This window comes from Patella vulgata, chromosome 3, assembly GCF_932274485.2.
Source record: "Patella vulgata chromosome 3, xgPatVulg1.2, whole genome shotgun sequence".
Classification (NCBI taxonomy): Eukaryota; Metazoa; Mollusca; class Gastropoda; family Patellidae; genus Patella; species Patella vulgata.
In genome coordinates, this window is record NC_065881.2 from 82,820,057 (window position 1) to 82,839,310 (window position 19,254).

General features: G+C 36.7%; 1 protein-coding gene across 1 annotated transcript; it reads right to left on the reverse strand.

The window, feature by feature from the left end:
* Nucleotides 1-1,477: 1,477 nt before the first annotated feature.
* LOC126816968 (GMP reductase 2) lies at nucleotides 1,478-15,564 on the reverse strand. Its single transcript, XM_050543778.2, has 7 exons — nucleotides 15,416-15,564; nucleotides 12,836-12,955; nucleotides 10,972-11,055; nucleotides 9,084-9,257; nucleotides 8,342-8,530; nucleotides 7,589-7,791; nucleotides 1,478-6,300 (listed from the first exon to the last, which is right to left on the reverse strand). The coding sequence occupies exons 1-7, from the start codon at nucleotides 15,500-15,502 to the stop codon at nucleotides 6,102-6,104; spliced, it is 1,056 nt and encodes a 351-aa protein (XP_050399735.1). The 5' UTR covers nucleotides 15,503-15,564; the 3' UTR covers nucleotides 1,478-6,101.
* Between the last annotated feature and the right edge of the window lie 3,690 nt (nucleotides 15,565-19,254).

The following is a 19,254-nucleotide window of genomic DNA, read 5'->3' on the forward strand; positions in this document are numbered from 1 at the left end:
ACTAGCCGGTTTATTGGGTTTATTTGTCAAGCCCAAGCTCCTCTACTTATTGTATATATAAAACACCCCCACCAACAAAAATAATCAATATTTTTGCGTCTGCCTAACATTTTTGGCGTATTTTGTGATCCATACAAAAGTGAATGCAAAGCATGTCCTTGAACTTGGCCCTGTTATCGTAGTCGAGCTCATTCAGCCACATACACGGATTGTAATTATCTTTCATAAATACGGAAAAACTACCATTATAAGACATTAATTGGTTGTCTATAAACATTAATAGTTTTATTTATTAATTCTGGAGAAGAGAGTTTGAAATAACCAGATATAACAAACAGTGCACCTGAATGGTCTAAAAGTGCGTCAAGGGAGATAATTCGTGATGTTCAATTCCAGGGATCAGACCAGTTGAACCAAGAATTAATTTTAACCAATCCTTTAATTTTATTATCCACCGAGAGTACAACAGACACAATTATCAGAAATGCCTGAAAAATTTCAGATAAATGACAGAAAATGTAAATTTATACCATTTACAATGATTCTTGAATTCAGCAAAAATTAGGCATGCTAAATGTGACAAGTAAAAGATATGCTTATTGATTGATGATTCAGCTATTGGCCATCTTGTCTTACATTCATCATATTGTATGCCTGTAATTACTGGTGACATGTTATCCATGTAGCATATATTTCTGTAATTACTGGTGACATGTTATCGATGTAGCATATATTTCTGTAATAACTGGTGACATGTTATCGATGTAGCATATATTTCTGTAATTACTGGTGACATGTTATCGATGTAGCATATCTTTCTGTAATTACTTGTGACATGTTATTGATGTAGCATATCTTTCTGTAATTACTGGTGACACACTATCGACGTAGAATCTTTCTGTAATTACCGGTGACATGTTATTGATGTAGCATATCTTTCTGTAATTACTGGTGACACATTATCGATGTAGCATATATTTCTATAATTACTGGTGACATGTTATCGATGTAGCATCTTTTTGTAATTATGTGAAAGTTCATTCATCCCTGGGACCTGGTTAGTGAGCCAGTGACATACTCACTTGCAAGGCAACTTTTGTTCTCCTACCTAGTGAGCCAACATCAGACTCATTGATCTAGCGTGGCAACCATTGCTCTCCTAGCTAGCAAACCAACACCATATTAACTGAACTTGAGCTAGCATGGCAACCTTTGCTCTCCTAGCTAGCAAACCAACAACATATTTACTGAACTTGAGCTAGCATGGCAACACCATACTGGCTGAGCTTGATCTAGCACGGCAATCTTTGCTCTACTAGGTAGACAGCCAACACCACACTCACTGGGCTACTAGGTAACATTTGCTCTAAAGTCATAAATTTACCATTTTTTTTATTTAATCAATGGGTCTACGACTCCACATACAAAATATTGAAAATACTCTGAGCTAGCATGACAACGCTGACTCTGAAATCAAATCATAAATTTACAAATTCTTTTGATCATCTTTTTATTCCATCAATGGGTTCAATCACATACAATATATTCAAAATAATCTCTTTTATAAAACAAACTCCACTTCATATCACTCAAAAATAAGACAATTAGCAACAAAAGATATACACAATCCAGTTTCAAATAATATAAGTTCAGTTTAACCATAATATTTATTGTCCTACTCAATCCAGTTTCAAATAATATAAGTTCAGTTTGACCGTAATATTTATTGTCTTACACAATCCAGTTTCAAAAAATATAAGTTCAGTTTATAAATTAACCGTAATATTTATTTTCTTACACAATCCAGTTTCACATAATGTATGTTCAGTTTAACCATAATATTTATTGTCTTACATATAATACGCCTAACCCATTTAAATATAATTAATAACAATTGTATTTATATTTTCCTGATTTTTACATATTTTCTCTCACAACCATATTTTGCCATTGACAGAAATGAAATGGGGTTCAATACAGTGTGCTATGAAGGAATTTTTGTCCGGACAATGGCACTATGGCTTACTTTTATATAGAATTGCAACAGTCAACATGACAATTGTTCTCGTAATGCACTCCGTCCTGCACCACTTACACAGGGCAACTATGACAAAAATATCCTGAGAACTTTTCTCGGCCAATACTGGGAGCTAACTTGAGACCTCCAGGCCAGTGAACCGGACTATTACTCAGTGAGTCACTGTGGCGCCCGCCATTGACAAATCTTCTGTATGCATATCAACTAGTCATACTATCAGCCCTTTCTGAACACAGAGAACTTTGAGAATAGATCTCCGCCCTGATCACACAGAGAGAGAGATGGGGTTTAACGTCCACTCAACACAAACTAGGTCATTTCGGGACTAACATATGGTTTAATTTTATATTTCAATAATTCGCTTGTGCGTAGGGGTCTTTAGCAGTGGGAGGAAACAAGAGGACCCGGAGAAAACCCACAAGGTTGGACAGGCGACCCTACTCCATGTCACATACAACTGGGGATTCGAAACCACGCCAGTTGACTCAATGATCAGGGCTGCCATGTTATGCGGTTCTAATTCATTTTATATCTTTCATACACATTAAGACTAAATGCACAAGACCATTAAACAACTTAAAATACAAACACATTATCCAGCATGTGTGTTTCTAAGAAAACCATTATGCTAGTACCAAATTTTTGAATTGTAATCCTTAATATTTTTAGAAATGGTCCCAAAGGAATTAGGAATTCTGTCACTTATGTCAAAGAGATAAGAGTCATAACCATTATATACAATAAACCTTGGGATATAACAAAATTACAATATCAAATATGGAGACAGCTATCCATTAATTTTATAACAATTAAAATATCTAGATACATTTAACACCAAACATGTGGTAAGTATCCAGATAACATCAATCATGATGAGATAAATATCCAGATACAGATAACATCAATCATGATGAGATAAATATCTAGATACAGATCACACCTATCATGATAAGATAAATATCTAGATACAGATAACACCTATCATGATGAGATAAATATCTAGATACAGATAACACCAATCATGATGAGATAAATATCTAGATACAGATAACACCAATCATGATAAGGTAAATATCTAGATACAGATAACATCAATCATGATGAGATACAGATAACACCAATCATGAGATAAATATCTAGATACAGATAAAATCAATCATGATGAGATAAATATCTAGATACAGATAACACGAATCATGATGAGATAAATATCTAGATACAGATAACACCAATCATGATGAGATAAATATCTAGATACAGATAACATCAATCATGATAAGATAAATATATATAATCCAGATACAGATAACACGAATCATGATGAGATAAATATCTAGATACAGATGACACCAATCATCATGAGATAAATATCTAGATACAGATAACACCAATCATGATGAGATAAATATCCAGATCACATCAATCATGATGAGATAAATATCTAGATACAGACAACACCAATCATGATGAGATGAACATTCAGATACAGACAACATCAATCATGAGATAAAACACAAAATGTTAAATTATGACGTTATATTACTTTCTTTGTTACAGCTGTTTAGGTTGAAATCTCGAAAATTTCAACAGAATTATTGTTCTAGCAGTTTAAACTCTGAAATGTATTTTAATCGATTGCAAATTGCCTTCACTATAAGTTTGCGTTAATGATAAGATGGATTTCTAGATAATGTATACATCGTGAAATCCTACGATACAGGGAGATTACTTTCTGCGATTCGTAATTGTCAACGATGACGTATGGGACTAAAGAGACCGAATCAATGCCCTAGGTCACTAGACTTATCAATCCAGGTCTTATATGCTGTTAAAAACCATGATATTCTAATTCATATCATTTTAACCATGTTAATATCGGTTTTTACCTGTATTTTCTGTGTGTGTGTGTGGGGGGGGGGGGGGGTGTAAAACTATAAATCAATATTAATAATCTAGTAAATCCTTACCAATATCATTTTTAATATCAAAATTTGAGAAAATTATTAAATGCTAGACAAAATTAATAAATGCTAAAGACAATATTGTTTTAATAATATCAAATTTGTTAAATGCTAAAGAAATTATCGATAACACTTTGTTCAAAAGGTGCCTGAAAAAAAAAATACATATGAGAGCTAACGGGAATTTCTGAATCTATCTCGCTATACAGGTACTCTCTCAAGATGGTCACTTTCACTATCGGCTCAATCTGATTAAACTATATTTCATTTCGTCTTTTATATACTTTCAATGGCCTCTGCTACATAATATCTGACAGGTTATAGTGGGACATCGCGTCAGGTGTCATATGAGCGATCTTTGACCATACTTTCATTCAATACTTTAAGCTCCTTTAAATCACCCCAAAATATTATTTAATTCAATACATCATTTACCCAAAATGCAACACCTTAAACTAAGCTGTATTAATTTCAAACATGATTTAAACAGAAAATATCATCTAATTCAATATCATTTACCCAAAATGCAATACTTTAAGCTCCTTTAAATCACCTGAAAATATTGTCTAATTCAATATCATTTACCCAAAATGCAACACTTTAAACTGAGCTATATTAATTTCAAACATTATTTAAAATTATCTCCTTAATTATAAATGCCATATAGAAATATTTAACAATTTAATATCACTAAAGCCTAGTGCAAACCTGCCATTTTCTCTGGCAATTTGTTAGCAAATTTTAATCGCTAGAAAAAGAAATCGCCCCATATGCTTGTCACTGATATGCATGCGACAGTAAGCAATCTCTTGTTGAGTTTTTTTCATCGATCAATCAGCACAATCTAAAATATCATGTGATTTTACAAAATGGCCACCCATCTCAGCTAGATTTTCCTCTATGGGAGCTGCCATTTTGACTGGTCACATGATCAGCAATGGCAATAACTCAACTGCATAGCTGACTGCCTAACAAATGATCATTGCTTCTATTACTGTAAGAAAGTTGGCAGCATGCGCTAGGCTTAAATTACCACATTTCATTTGCTAATACAATCAATCAGGCTAAATAATCTTTACAATTCTTGATGTACTGAGTCAAAAACAGTCAATACATTAAGAATTTTGAATTCAACTTTAAACAAAAAGAAAAAAATAAGAGGTTACAATATTTAAACATGTTTGGTAACCAAAAACAATAACACAGGCTTCTATATTCTAAAACAAAACAATACCAGATATACATGTATTAGTAAAGACTTTTTAAATTCGTTTTACAGATATCCGATTTCGTACAATGGTGCCTGACAAGGGTGGTATTTACTCTTATAATCTACTTGTAGGCTTGTTTTTCCATGCCTATTGCATATAAACACACAATACAATTTTATGCATACACAATTATTTTTATTACTGTGAATGCGTCTTTTATCTGCATAAATAAAATTGTACCTTGTGTTAATATGTTCAATTACTAAAATATATATACCTATCAACAAAGCAGTTATTTCATATACTATTTTCATTGTTTCAAATCATGATGCAATTGCAATATCACAATATATCCATTAATCCTAATGTTGTAAAATCAAAATCTGTTGGCATGGTAATAAAAATGTCTCTACATATGATTATAATACTGAATATTTAAAGCTTTTACGCTGACCAATAGAAACACAACAATATAAAGAGACGATTGTTATATCAAATTATATAGGGCTAGAAGTAAGCAGATTTCAGATAAAAATAATATTACATTGTCGCCATTTCACAGAAAAGGTTTGGTACTAATAGGAGTTTATTAAAGACTCAAGCTGTAACTGGGCCAAAACTAGTACAATTTCACAGAAAAGGTTTGGTACTAATAGGATTATATCAGAGACCCTGTGTAGATGTGTAGAGAATTTCATATGCAATGGTTATTTATAGACTCTTGTACTGAGCGTTATCGCACCACGTGACAAGTCAGAAATCAATTCGAGAAAAGCCGCTGACGAGTGCACATTCGCCGTGTCGAGTTCAACAGCAGGGAAAATTTTGGTTGCATGAGGCACGCTATCAATGACTTGACAATTTGTTTATTTCTAGCCCTAATAACATAGATTAATGCTGGGTAGTAACTGAACTATAAACTTCATTGATTTGTTGTGTCACACGAATAAATGTCGTTCTACGGCTCAATTCTTTCAGTTTCGACGCTCCAACGTAGGTACATGTTGATCTTATTCCACCCAAAACATCCTGAACTGTCTTTTCTACATCCCCACGATATTCAATCTGAACAGTTTTACCCTCGGAAGCTCTGAAATTAAAATTGAAAGTCTACCATAAAAAGGTGACAACTATCATACTGATCAAAATTTAAAGTTCTCCATAAAAAAGAGACAACTTAACCCTTAACCGGTCATTGTCGACTATAGTCACCACAACGTTATACGGCTAAGTGGTCACAGTCGACTAAAGTCGACCACAACAAGAACCTTTTTTATAAGACACATTTGAGTATTTAGTTTCGTATTTAATTGATATGGCCACGCATGCGTGTCAGACAGGAACTTGTCTAGTCAAAGGCATTGAGAAAAACATGTCTTTGTTCAACATTTTTTGACGAAAAACGTAATTTAACGATGTCGGGAACGTTAAAGACGCTCGAAATAGTTGAAATACCTATGAATTATTCTGAGATTATATCGATGACATCGATTCTGAAGACGATATTTCTGATGAAAAGAATTTAGAATGATTTGCAAATTATAGATCAACTTATCCCCATAATCTTTTTTATTGGTGTCAAGAGTCTATCACTTATAATTATTCGGCAGTAGTCGATTGAAATAGGCATACAAAATATTTCACGTCAGCCTTTATTTAGCCTGACCACTTGACGTCAAAATGACGTCGACCGGTTAAGGGTTAACATTATACTGATCAAAATTTAACGTTCACCATAAAAATAAGAAAACAACTTTACATTAAATTGATTAAAATTAAAGTTCACCATAAAAAAACGAGACAACTATCCTATTGATCAAAATTTAAAATAGAGACAACTTAGTATTACACTGATTATATGGCAAAAATAAATGTACATGGGAATTCAAAACTCCCTTCATCTGGGCTCACAGTTTGTTTCTATATTTTTGAGGTTAGGCAGAAGAATTTCCCCTTTGCCACGGCCACGTACAAGGGATAAAAGAAGGAGAATTTTGGTTACTCTCCAGACCCTTAAACCTAATCCCGAAAGTGAGAGAGCGAGAGACATAGTTTAACATCCACTCGACACAAACTGGGTCATTTCGGGACTAACATATGGTTGGATTTTACTTCAATAATTCACTTGCGCATAGGGGTCTTTAGCAGTGGAAGGAAATCGGAAGACCTAGAGAAAACCCACGAGGTTGGACAAGACGTTATGATACAGCACACATGCTAACCATTCAGCCATCCACCCCCCACCCTGAAAGTGAAAAATACCACAGTTCTTCCCAGCCTATGTCTAGATTCGAACAAGTGATAGTCTAGTGCCCTTAGTTGTCGAATGCCGTGGCCCCTTAAGAAATAGGAATCGTAGTTACTTAAAATAAATATACCTGTATTCAGCTACGCCTCCAGCATGTTTCTTCATGGCCGTAGCTGAACTCATTCCGTAAAACAATTTAAACTTCTTTCCATTTTGTTCTATCAACTCTCCACCCGATTCTGTATGTCCAGCTAACATTCCACCCATCATGACATAATCAGCTCCTGCACCAAATGCCTTGGCAACATCTCCAGGACAGGTACATCCACCATCCTAAAAAAAAACAAAAAAAAAACATTTTTATAATCTCTTTAAAACATATCTATATAGAGAGATAAATATGGTTTAACGTTCACTCGACACAAACTAGGTCATTCGGGGACTAATACATGGTTCAATTTTATTTCAATAATTTGCTTTGTGCGTAGGGGTCTTTAGCTGCGTGAGGAAACCGGATGATCCAGAGAAAACGTACGAGGTTGGATAGTGACCCTACTCCTTGCACGTACAACCGAAGAATTGAAACCACGCCAGTTGACTCAATGACAGATCTTATGATACAACGCGCATGCTCTAACCATTCGGTCATCCAACCCCCATATATCTACTAAAGAGTAACCAAATCTATTTTATGTTCTCCTATCACAAGAGCGGAGAGATTTAGTTACCTCAATAAGATTAAACAGAAAACACTTCTTTATCTCATGAATGTTCTCAAGGGTGACGGAGTAATTGAATAAATGATAGCATGTCTGAAGAGAGCGAATGGTCTGAAATATACTTTGTACCTCAAAGGGAACCGACTGTAATAAAATATACTAACCGATATAATATGTCCACCAAGGCCATGAGCTGCATCAGCACATTCTATAACAGCTGAGAGTTGTGGATATCCAACTCCAGTCTTCTTACGTGTTGTACAGACAGAACCCGGACCAATACCTACTTTAATTATATCAGCACCCGATAAAACCAATTCTTCCACCATCTCCCCTGTTACAACATTACCAGCCTACAGAGAGAGAGAGAAATGGGGTTTAACTTGCATCCAATCGAAACTATGCCACTTGACTAACCCGGATGAACGTGTTAAACCATTTGATCACCCAACCCCACTACCTGCCTTGAAACATGAACGTAAAACTCGGTTTAACGTCTGCTCTTCACCAACTTGGCTAATGAAATGTGGTTTGACGTCTCATGAAATTTAGTTTAACATTCCACTTTTTGGTACAGACTGGTGTTCAACCCCTGCACTGGCCGAGAAACTTCATCCACATTTTCCGGCGTGGTTCCCCCTTGTCAGTGATGCTGGGCCTGACAAGGACAGCTGCCTACTCCTTCGTACGGGACAAAAAACGAGGTCCCATGTACACATTGGTGTGATATGCACATAAAAGATCCCTTGGCAGTAAGAGCTCGATATACATGTAAGAGTAGACAATACTGCCGCTGCGCGGGCAAAATTTCCCCTCATAGCACACTGTATGGCGTAGGCCCAACTTTATTAGTTCAGTTGGAGCAGTACAGTAGGATGTTAAAACTCATTTCATTTCATTACTTACCATTATGGTGTGTTTGGGGAATTTCTTTCTTACATCTCGCACAAATTGAACAAAATGTTCTGAGTACCCATTAGCAACATCAAGACAAATAAAAGAGAGTTCCGGAACAGCTTCTAGAATCTCACTGAGCTTTTGTAGATCTCCCTCCGCGATACCAGCACTTACAGCACAATGCTAAAATAAAAACATTTCAATAATATCAGCCACCTTTTACCATTAATCTCTCCCCCTCTTCCCTTACATGTTGAAATAAAACTGGTAAGATCTTTATGTAGTGTAGGCCATCGAAAGAATAAAAAAATGAAACGAAATATAGATCTGTATTTTAATTAGAATGACCTCACAGGGTCAAAAGCCGCTCATATTGATAATTTGACCTGTATCTCTCCCCCTCTTCCCTTACATGTTGAAATAAAACTGGTAAGATCTTCATGTAGTGTAGGCCATCGAAAGAATAAAAAAATGAAACGAAATATAGATCTGTATTTTAATTAGAATGACCTCATAGGGTCAAAAGCCGCTCATATTGATAATTTGACCTGTATGTGTTACGAAACTTTGTTATTAAATAATAGAGAAGTAGTACTTGTGTTGTGTTTTGTTATGAATAGTTAACCGTGTTTCTAGATGTCATTTAAAGAACTGATCATGTAATTGATCATCAGGCTGACCTTAAAAATATCTTTGTTTCACCAAACCCGACCCACAATCGAGGAGAAGGGTCGGTAGGTCGGGGTTTTTTTCAGATTTTTTTTTAAGAGCTAATTTGACAGCTTGATAATTTTCCGGGTGCAAACATTCGTCTTCTTTTATTGTCAAACAAATCAATGACATTGGGATTTTTCGTGATGCACGACTCGCACACGAATTGCCAGAAACTGACGTTTGAAACTCCCTCAACACGTTTTTTAACGATCGTGTGGGTTGTGCCTTCATTTTTCTCGAAAACGGATATTCAATATCCGTTTTCGAGAAAAATAGAGGCAGAATCATTTCGTGGGAATGGACGTGCTTTCGTCTACAACCATTTTGTTGAGAAGCGACACCTATGATGCTTTCGTCTTGATCAACCAGTTTCAATAATGAATCAAACCATAGCCATAGTAAAGGGAAATAACTCTCGTGATATATTTCAGGTTGACACACAAAATAAAATAAAAAGATCGCGGAAAAGTGCAATAAAATAATTTAAGTCGGGGGTGGTTTTAGTTAGTCGGTCGCGTTAGGCGAAACAAAGATATTTTTAAGGTCAGCCTCAGTGTAATCTAATTCAAACACTTTTTATTATTATTATTACAGCATATTTATAGTGTGCCCTTTCATATAACATGTTCAGGGGCACTTTACAAAGTGAAAATGTAATCATAAATAAACAACAAGATTATGGATATGTTAACGATTGTATACAGAGTCAGTTAAAAGTCTGATTAAATAAATGTGTTTTAAGTTGTTTTTTTAAAAGAATATAAAGATGTACACTTATTATATGTAACTAATAAAAAATTACTCTATTTGACTTTTATTATTAAACTAACAGATCGCAGATAACATAGCTCCTAGATAAACTGTCTTCTCTGAATATAACCTATTTAAAATTCACATCTAGTCATGAAGAAGTGACCCTTTTGGCAGTCAGTCTATGTACAAAAGAGAGAGAGAGAAATGGGGTTTAACGTCCACTCGACACAAACTAGGTCATTTCGGGACTAACATATGGTTTAATTTTATTTCCATAATTCGCTTGCGCGTAGGTGTCTTTAGCAGTGGGAGGACCCAGAGAAAACCCACGAGGTTGGACAGACGACCCTACTCCTTGTCATGTACAACTGGGGATTCGAAACCATGCCAGTAGTCGATGTACAAGCATAACAATAAATGAAAGACTTACTGGAAGAGCATCTTTATTAGCAGCAGCAAATTCCTTCCATGCATCAACAGAATAATGTTTATGTATGGTGGTAAACATCAGATGCTGAAAATACAAGCAAACAGTCAGAGAGAAAAACAAACCAGGTCATTTCGGGACTAACATATGGTTCAATTTTATTTTAATAATTCACTTGTGCGAAGGGGTATTTAGCTGTGGTAGGAAACCGGAGTAGCTGGAGAAAACCCACGAGGCTGGAATCGAAACAGACCTTATGATACAGTGCACGTGCTAACTATTCGGCCATTCAACTACCTGTTTACCCAGGAAGAACCAGCGGCTGCCAGGCATGATACGCCCACATTTTCAAGAGATGGATAGAGAACAAGCTAAAAAGAAAGTGATTTTTCGTACAATCCGGGGCCATAATTCAGGAAGTTACAGTCCGATATGCATGAATATCGAAAGGAACCGAGATCTTTGGGTTATAAACTTACATTTCAAGTTTCAACACAATCGGATAAAAATTGTGAACTCTATAGGGTCCACAACCTTGATATACCATATTTTTACGCTATTTGAGAACGAACGGCGGCCATTTTGTCTGTCAATTTTAACGAAATTCGAACTCAGTCGTCCTTAGGGTGTAACGGTGATATAATAATACGTTTTTATAAATCGGATAAAAATTATGACCTCTATAGGGTCCACAGTCTAAAAACATGATTTTTCGTACAATCAGGGGCCATAATTCAGGAAGTTATGTTCCTATATGCGCTAATATCGAAAGAAACTGAGACCTTTGGGTTATAATCATACATTTCAAGTTTAAACTAAATCGGATAAAAATTGTGACCTCTACAGTGTTCACAAGCCAAAAACGTGATTTTTCGTACAATCAGGGGCCATAAACCATGAAGTTACAGTCCGATACATGCCAATATCGAAAGGAACCGAGATCTTCGGGTGATAAACCTATATTTCTAGTTTCATTGAAATCGGATAAAAATTGTGACCTGTAGACTGTTCCCAAACAATTGTGGACGGACGGACGGACAGGGGCGACGACAATATACGTCCACATGAAAATGTGGGCGTATAAAAAATGTCATATCATTTGGTATACATGTACTTCCATAATTTGCTTGTGCAGAGTGGGAGGAAAGAGGGTGAGCTGGAGAAAACTCAGAGAGGAAACCAGAGGAAAACCGACATACATGTAGGTAAGATTCGCTAAAGAGCTAACAGTTCTTGCTATAATATTTAAAAGATAGATCTATAATGAAAACAAAAAATGCTGAAAATTTCAGTCAAATTGCTTCACTCTGAACTGAGATTTTACCAATTCAATTTTCGGCTAATCTTGGTTGTCCTTACTAACGTTGATATGATGATAAACAAAGTCTCGATTATCCATTTTTATGTTAAATTATCTATCATAAAATGTATTGAAATCCAGTAAATACTGAAGGCTAACAATGGCATCGAGAGTTAATTATGATCTGGATAAGTTAATTAATGTCTAATTAATAATTTAGATAACATTTCAGGTCCAATCAGGTAGATTTAGCATGTTTAAGTGGTTGACTCTACTCCTTTAAAAACCTACAGCAAATTGGACTCTGACATAACCCTCTTGTTTAAAAATAAACATAAATATAACGTAGGCCCTATGGCTATGTAATAACTGTAGGCCTAGCCTTCTACATGTACATGTAATTTATATGAAAATTACATTTAAGCCATTATTTGACAAATGTTTTTTGTGAATGATGCAAATGTTTTATCATTAGAGCAGCAATTCTATTCTGATAAAAGTGACAAAGAACTCCAATTTAAAATTAAAAAACAATTAAAATTATCTCTGATCGTGTAATTATTCTACCTTTGATAAAGCTTTTGCCATTTCAAAAGTACCAACAGTGTCCATATTGGCAGCCATAACAGGAATACCAGTGTACGTTTGGCCCGAGTTACGGAAGATGAACGATCTGGTGAGATCAACCTGGAAAAAAGATTAAAAGTAGATCATGATCAGTTACTATATAGTAGATTACTAGCTATCTATGAATGAAATGGGGCTTCATGTTCTACGCCACATATTGTGCCATGATGGGCCAAGGGACCTCAGTTTATAGTACCAGTGCCATCTGAATGGCTAGACAGGCCACCTGTGCTGCACCACTGACGAAGACAAGGGGAAACCACTCTGGAAAATTCTGGAGAACACTTACGGCAAACACAGGGCCTCCTGGAAAGCAAGTCAGCGCCTTAATCACAGAGCCACTGTTGCACCCCAGCTGTCGCACGTACATTGCAAGTGCATGCAGTTTGCTGCATCGTGAAACTACATGTATATAACAGTAAAATTGATCAGATCATCATTCATGATAGTTCCTTTGGAATCCTTACATTACTTTCAAGCAGAATTTAGCGAATAAAAAGCATACACAAAATACGGTTGAACTGATCAGCCATTACAAGGCTGGAACATGCGCGGATTGCATATCTAATTTTTTACTAAATCACATGTTCTACTTGAAAATAGCATCATATTATTATAAATGTGTGTAAGATGTAGCGAGAAATGATTCCTTTTGGCGAAAAATAAAGAATCACTGTGAAAAATGGAAGGAAGGATTCCAAAATAGCCTCAGAACAACAGTGGGGAAGAGCAGTGTTTTCATATCAACAGGGATGGATAGGAACGGTCAGCGGGGAGCGTCTGATCAGATACCGTTCCTGGCTAAATGAAATGGGGTTTAATGTCCTACTGTTTTGCTCCGAAATGGGCTAATGAAGACGGGCATCATACGCCATAAAGTATGCTATGAGGGAAATTTTGCCCGGACAGCGGTACTATGGCCTACTGTCAAAGTATCTGTTACGTGCACGCCAATGTGTACACGGGACCTCATTTTTCCATACCATCCGAACGACTAGACAGCTGTCCTTGTCAGGCCCTCCGTCCTGCATCACTGACAAGGGGGAACCACGCCGGAAATTGGGATGAACTTTCTCGGCCAATGAAGGGATCGAACACCCGACCTCTGGGCTAGCGAGCCAGCGTCTTAACCACTTAGCCACCGAGAACCCCATTCCTGGCTAAAGAATTAATTCATGACAGCAGATATGCAGCACATTATTTTTCATTAAGCCAATTGAATAGGCCTTTCGTAATTCGCCTGACTTCATTAAATAAGCAATCTTACAAACTGAAAAAAGATAAGAAATGTCTAGGCCTACGGAGTATGATTAGGTATGCCAGTGAAGCGGTGAACCGCTGACGGAATTTCGTCGTCGCGAGTCATGCCAGCGCAATTTGCGTATCGGCTTTTCTTTCTCGTCGTATTGTTGATTGGTACGAAATGGAGCTTCAAATGAGGTTATTTTCGTAAATAAAAGGCTAGCTTTTCGCCTCGTTTTCGAATTTTTACTCTAGCTGCTCCGTGTGCAGAGAAATCTAAACTTGAAAATGAAAGTAGAAAACAACACGATTATTGGGACGGATACCAGAATACCATAGGGTTAAAAATATAAAAATTAGAAAATACATATATTAAACTTTAATTCTGCAAGTTTTCAATGAAAATGGTAGGTGCAGAGCCAAAATATGTAATGCGGAAAATTTTTGATCCAGTTTCGCCGCGACCGCCATGTAAGAAAGTTAGAGAAATTTTACCGCTAGCGACTGCGCGCGATTGGCCTCACTTTTCCTTCTTTGTTCTTCAGACAAAAAGAGTGTTAATTAGCGACAATTAATTTGGCATAATTCCATTAACATAGAGCGAAGCTCTAAAGCATCGCGCGAAGCGCGGTGCTTGAGCAAAGCTCTTTTCCGGTAACACAGGAGCGTAACTGAAATTGTCACCCACAGACTGTTGATTAAAAAAAAATTCAGACCGGAACCGGATACACTGGGCAAAACAGGCAATGCGCATGTCAACTTACCAAATCTCGCCCAAGCGAGATTACGCTCCTCATAGAACTATTTCTATGACGCGTCTAATCAATGACGTCACATATTTTTGATGTCAATGAAAATAATTCTCACACTTTCTTGTTCTTTTTTTAAAAACAAAATTAATGTATACAATTTAGATCTAAATGAAAATCAATTTGGAAAAACTAAATTATTTAACATTTTTTGTATCACTTGAGAAAATTAATTATGAAGGTTTTATATTTGACAATAATCAGCTTCGCTCTACTCAGGCAATACCTGTTACATATTATAGGGCCTTTGGAGCTCATTTTGGTGTCATTGTAAAGATGTTTGACAGCCCTATCCAGAAATAACAGAATTAAAGCCATACGGGATTTTTGAATTTTTTGTTGTCATACCTAGTACGATTATGAATATATGATGAAATTTTTTTCTTCATTTGACGGCCTCCTCAGTTTGTAACTGTGAGTGTTAATTTCTGTTTATCCTTGTCAGGCCTAGAGTCGAAAAGAAACTTACATCAGATCGGCTGCGAATCGTACTTCGTTTCGGTCTGAAAAGAACATCTTTAAAATCAAGCTTGATATCGTTGTCAATTCGCGGCATACTTGAGCCCTTCCCGTCTGATTTCTACCTTGAAAAAGAAAAAAAGTGTTGACAGTCTCAGACTGAAATCTCCTTCTTAGGAAGAAGACCATAGGCAAGGGCCACAACTCTAATTTTTCGTTCTCGTGTTACCGCATTGTATAATATTATGTTAAACATATTGAGAAAGCTTAAATCTGTCTGTTGTAATTTTATATAATGGCAAAGTTTCTAATTACTGCCGCTGGCTTTATTGTGCTGTTGTAATTTTATACAATGAATGTCAAAGTTTCTAATTAGTGTATCAACTTACTAAAGAACATTATTTACCATACATGGTCTTCAGATCGCCGCTCGCGGTCCATAGTATACTAGGTCTATTAAACACCGACTAGGACCGGTAAGAAGAGTGTTATTGATATGCACATTCTGCACATCATATCTAAAATTGAAAAGATTTCATAAAAAAAACTGAAATGATTTCATAAAAAAAAAAAACTGAAAAGATTTCATAGAAAAAATTAAAACCATAAAAATGACAAAATTACCGATATAACGGAATTTTTGTCTTGCCGGCAACACCAATATAATCATAATTATTTAGTTTGAGTCATTCTGTGTGTCTATGACCTTTCTGTGTCTACGGTTGTAATATGCCGTCTATGACTTGTTCTTTTATTTTATTTTGCGAAATTCAAATATTTTTCATATATAATTAGCCTGGTGTGCCGCTATTTTTTCATGTATTCCAAGGTGTGCCATTGGCAAAAACATTCTTGAGAACCACTGGGAGAGAGCAATAAACTATAACACATACTAATTTATTTTGGCGACGTTTTCAACATTTTCTCAACGTTTTCAAACGATGACTGACGGAGCGACGTTGGAATTCGATGTAAGAGAAGGCCATAGTGACGCTGCCCGGGCAAAATTTCCCTCATAGCACACTGTATGGCGTATGTACGTCTTCATTAGCCCAGTCGGGTCAGAACAGTAGGTCGCTAAAAAACCCATTTCATCTACTACTGTAAAACTGTAACCATAAACAACAGTTATTTCCCTTTTATCACAAAATCGCTTGTCTGACGTCGTCGAAATAAAAAAAACAACAGGATTCTCCTTTCTCTATATGTATAATACATGGCAATCTACCAGCACGTCTATCCTTTCGAGGACATCTAGTACCACTTTCAAATGGCGAGTCCATTATTCTCGTCGCTGCACACGTTTGCCGAATTCGTCGCTTGGACTTTGTATAGAACTTCTAGTTAGGGTCGATTTAGTCTGAACTCTAAGTGGGCAGGGGGTGTCCATCAAACAGGCCCAAAACCAGACCCATTGCGTAGGACACGATGCCGAGTTGTAATGAGTCCGCCGGTGGGGCGTTTTCGAGATATTCGGGGTCAAAGGTCAAATGAGGTGATTTACACTGAAAGTGAATACGCAGCCATTCTTGTATCATCAAAACATAAAGTATATCATCGAAACTAATCACTCTTACAATAAAAATGTAAACTTGCTAAATTCTCATTTTAGAGGTCAAAAGGTGAAAAGGTTAAATTTTCTGTTTTTGCACGGTGGCTTACTAATCATGAAGTTTCGGGTTCGATCCCGGTGTCGGCCATAAATATCCTTGGGATTTCCCAGCCTGATTTCCCATAGTCAGTGGTGCAGTACACGGGCCCAAGAAACGAAAAAAACGTATAGTCGTTCGGATCGGACGAAAAACACATCGCTGTACAGTTTAAAGTACCCCAAACCGTTGGAATTAGAAGACGAGTAGGCGGAAGCGCCCCTATCGCGCACAAAAAAGTATGACATTAAACCCCGTTTCATTCGATTTACCGTGTGTTCCCTGCTTACCCATCGTCATTAGCCCAATCGGAGCAGAACAGTAAAACGTTTAACCCCGTTTCATTTCATTTCAATGCAAACGTGTAACCATATTACCGCATACTAGTCTTACATTGGTAGAAGCACTCTGTTGTCGAGATGTCAGATGCTCTTAATACATAGTACATATTGCATGTGAATGGTATAATATATATCACTGTAATGACGAAATCGAACAACAACACGAATAAACAATTGTATTGTTGTGAAATATATCAATAATTCTTGATTACATTGGCTCGGTTCCACTTACCCCATATGGTGAAACAACTCACTCCACTCTGGCGGTAATTTATGACATTTGACCAAATGTTTGGAACGAAGCCCAGCTTAGGCATGGGCCTGAGGGGCCAGGCCCGGTGCCCAGTGGTTTAGAGAGCCGCGCGGTTCATGGCAAAAAACGAAACAATCCAAATTCCAGAACACTGGATGATAAGATGATAGTCGATGAGCTCAGTAGGCTAGTCGTAAACAAAGACGCAAATTGATCTGAACTCTGTAACAACTCAATCCGGTGATTTCACTTGTTATAACAGTTACCCGTCGTTATATGTCATTTCCGCGCATTGTATGCCATTTGGACCATAATAAATTTCGTATGTGATCAGATATATTATGTAATTATTCTTGTATTACAGACCGTTTAATTGTGTGTTGCGCATGCGTGTCATTCAAAAGGATAAGCAATAATGTTTTCGTCGCGTTAGGGGCCCCGCGATTCTAGTCAGGCCAAGGGCCCCGCTCCGGTTAAGCTGGGCTTTGGTTTGGTACCCCACCATTTTATTTTGGCATAATAATTGGGGCGAATAATGATGAACAACTTCTTAAACTATACAGTGAAACCAATTTGGACAGGAATGTTTTTGATACTCAAGAGCAGTTTTTGTGGGGGCAAGTGACTACCACTACTACCTACTACTACTACCACTACCTTCTACCTACTACTACTACTACTACTACAACTACCACTACCACTACCACTACTACCTACTACCTACTACCACTACTACTACTACTACTACTACCACTACCACTACTACTACTACTACTACCCACTACCACTACCTTCTACCTACTACCTACTACCACTACTACTACTACCACTACCACTACTACTACTACTACTACCCACTACCACTACCTTCTACCTACTACCTACTACCACTACCACTACCACTACCTACTACTACTACTACTACTACTACTACTACTACAACTACCACTACCACTACCACCTACTACTACCCACTACCTACTATCACTACTACTACTACTACTACCACTACTACTACTACTACTACTACTACCCACTACCACTACCTTCTACCTACTACCTACTACCACTACCACTACTACTACTACTACTACTACGACTACTACTACTACTACTACCTACTACTACTACTACTACTACTACTACTACTACCACTACCACTACTACTACTACCTATACTACTACTACTACTACTACTACCACTACCACTACTACTACTACCTACTACTACTACTACCTACTACTACTACTACCACTACTACTACTACTACTACTACTACCACTACTATTACTACTACTACTAACACTACTACTACTACTACTACTACTACTACTACCTACTACTACTACTACCTACTACTACTACTACCTACTACCTTCTACCTACTACTACTACAACTACCATACCACTACGACTACTACTACTACTACTACTACTACCTACTACTAGTGTTTCGTTTTAATAGACCTAATCCCACTCAAACACTGCTGTAATGAAAGCAAATTTCTGTTTCAAATTATGACTGGCCAATAGTCTGATTAACAACCAATACCTAACGGTACCTCTTCTGTCCATTCAAGTGCATTGACAACGATTCGTATTCCA

Excerpts from the sequence above, each read along its gene's own strand:
- LOC126816968 (XM_050543778.2), bottom strand. The coding sequence starts at position 15,502 with ATGCCGCGAATTGACAACGATATCAAGCTTGATTTTAAAGATGTTCTT. Across the intron at positions 12,956-15,415 it reads CGATTCGCAGCCGATCTGAT|GTTGATCTCACCAGATCGTT; the intron begins GTAAGTTTCTTT and ends TCTTTTTTCCAG. Across the intron at positions 11,056-12,835 it reads TGGCAAAAGCTTTATCAAAG|CATCTGATGTTTACCACCAT; the intron begins GTAGAATAATTA and ends TTGTATTTTCAG.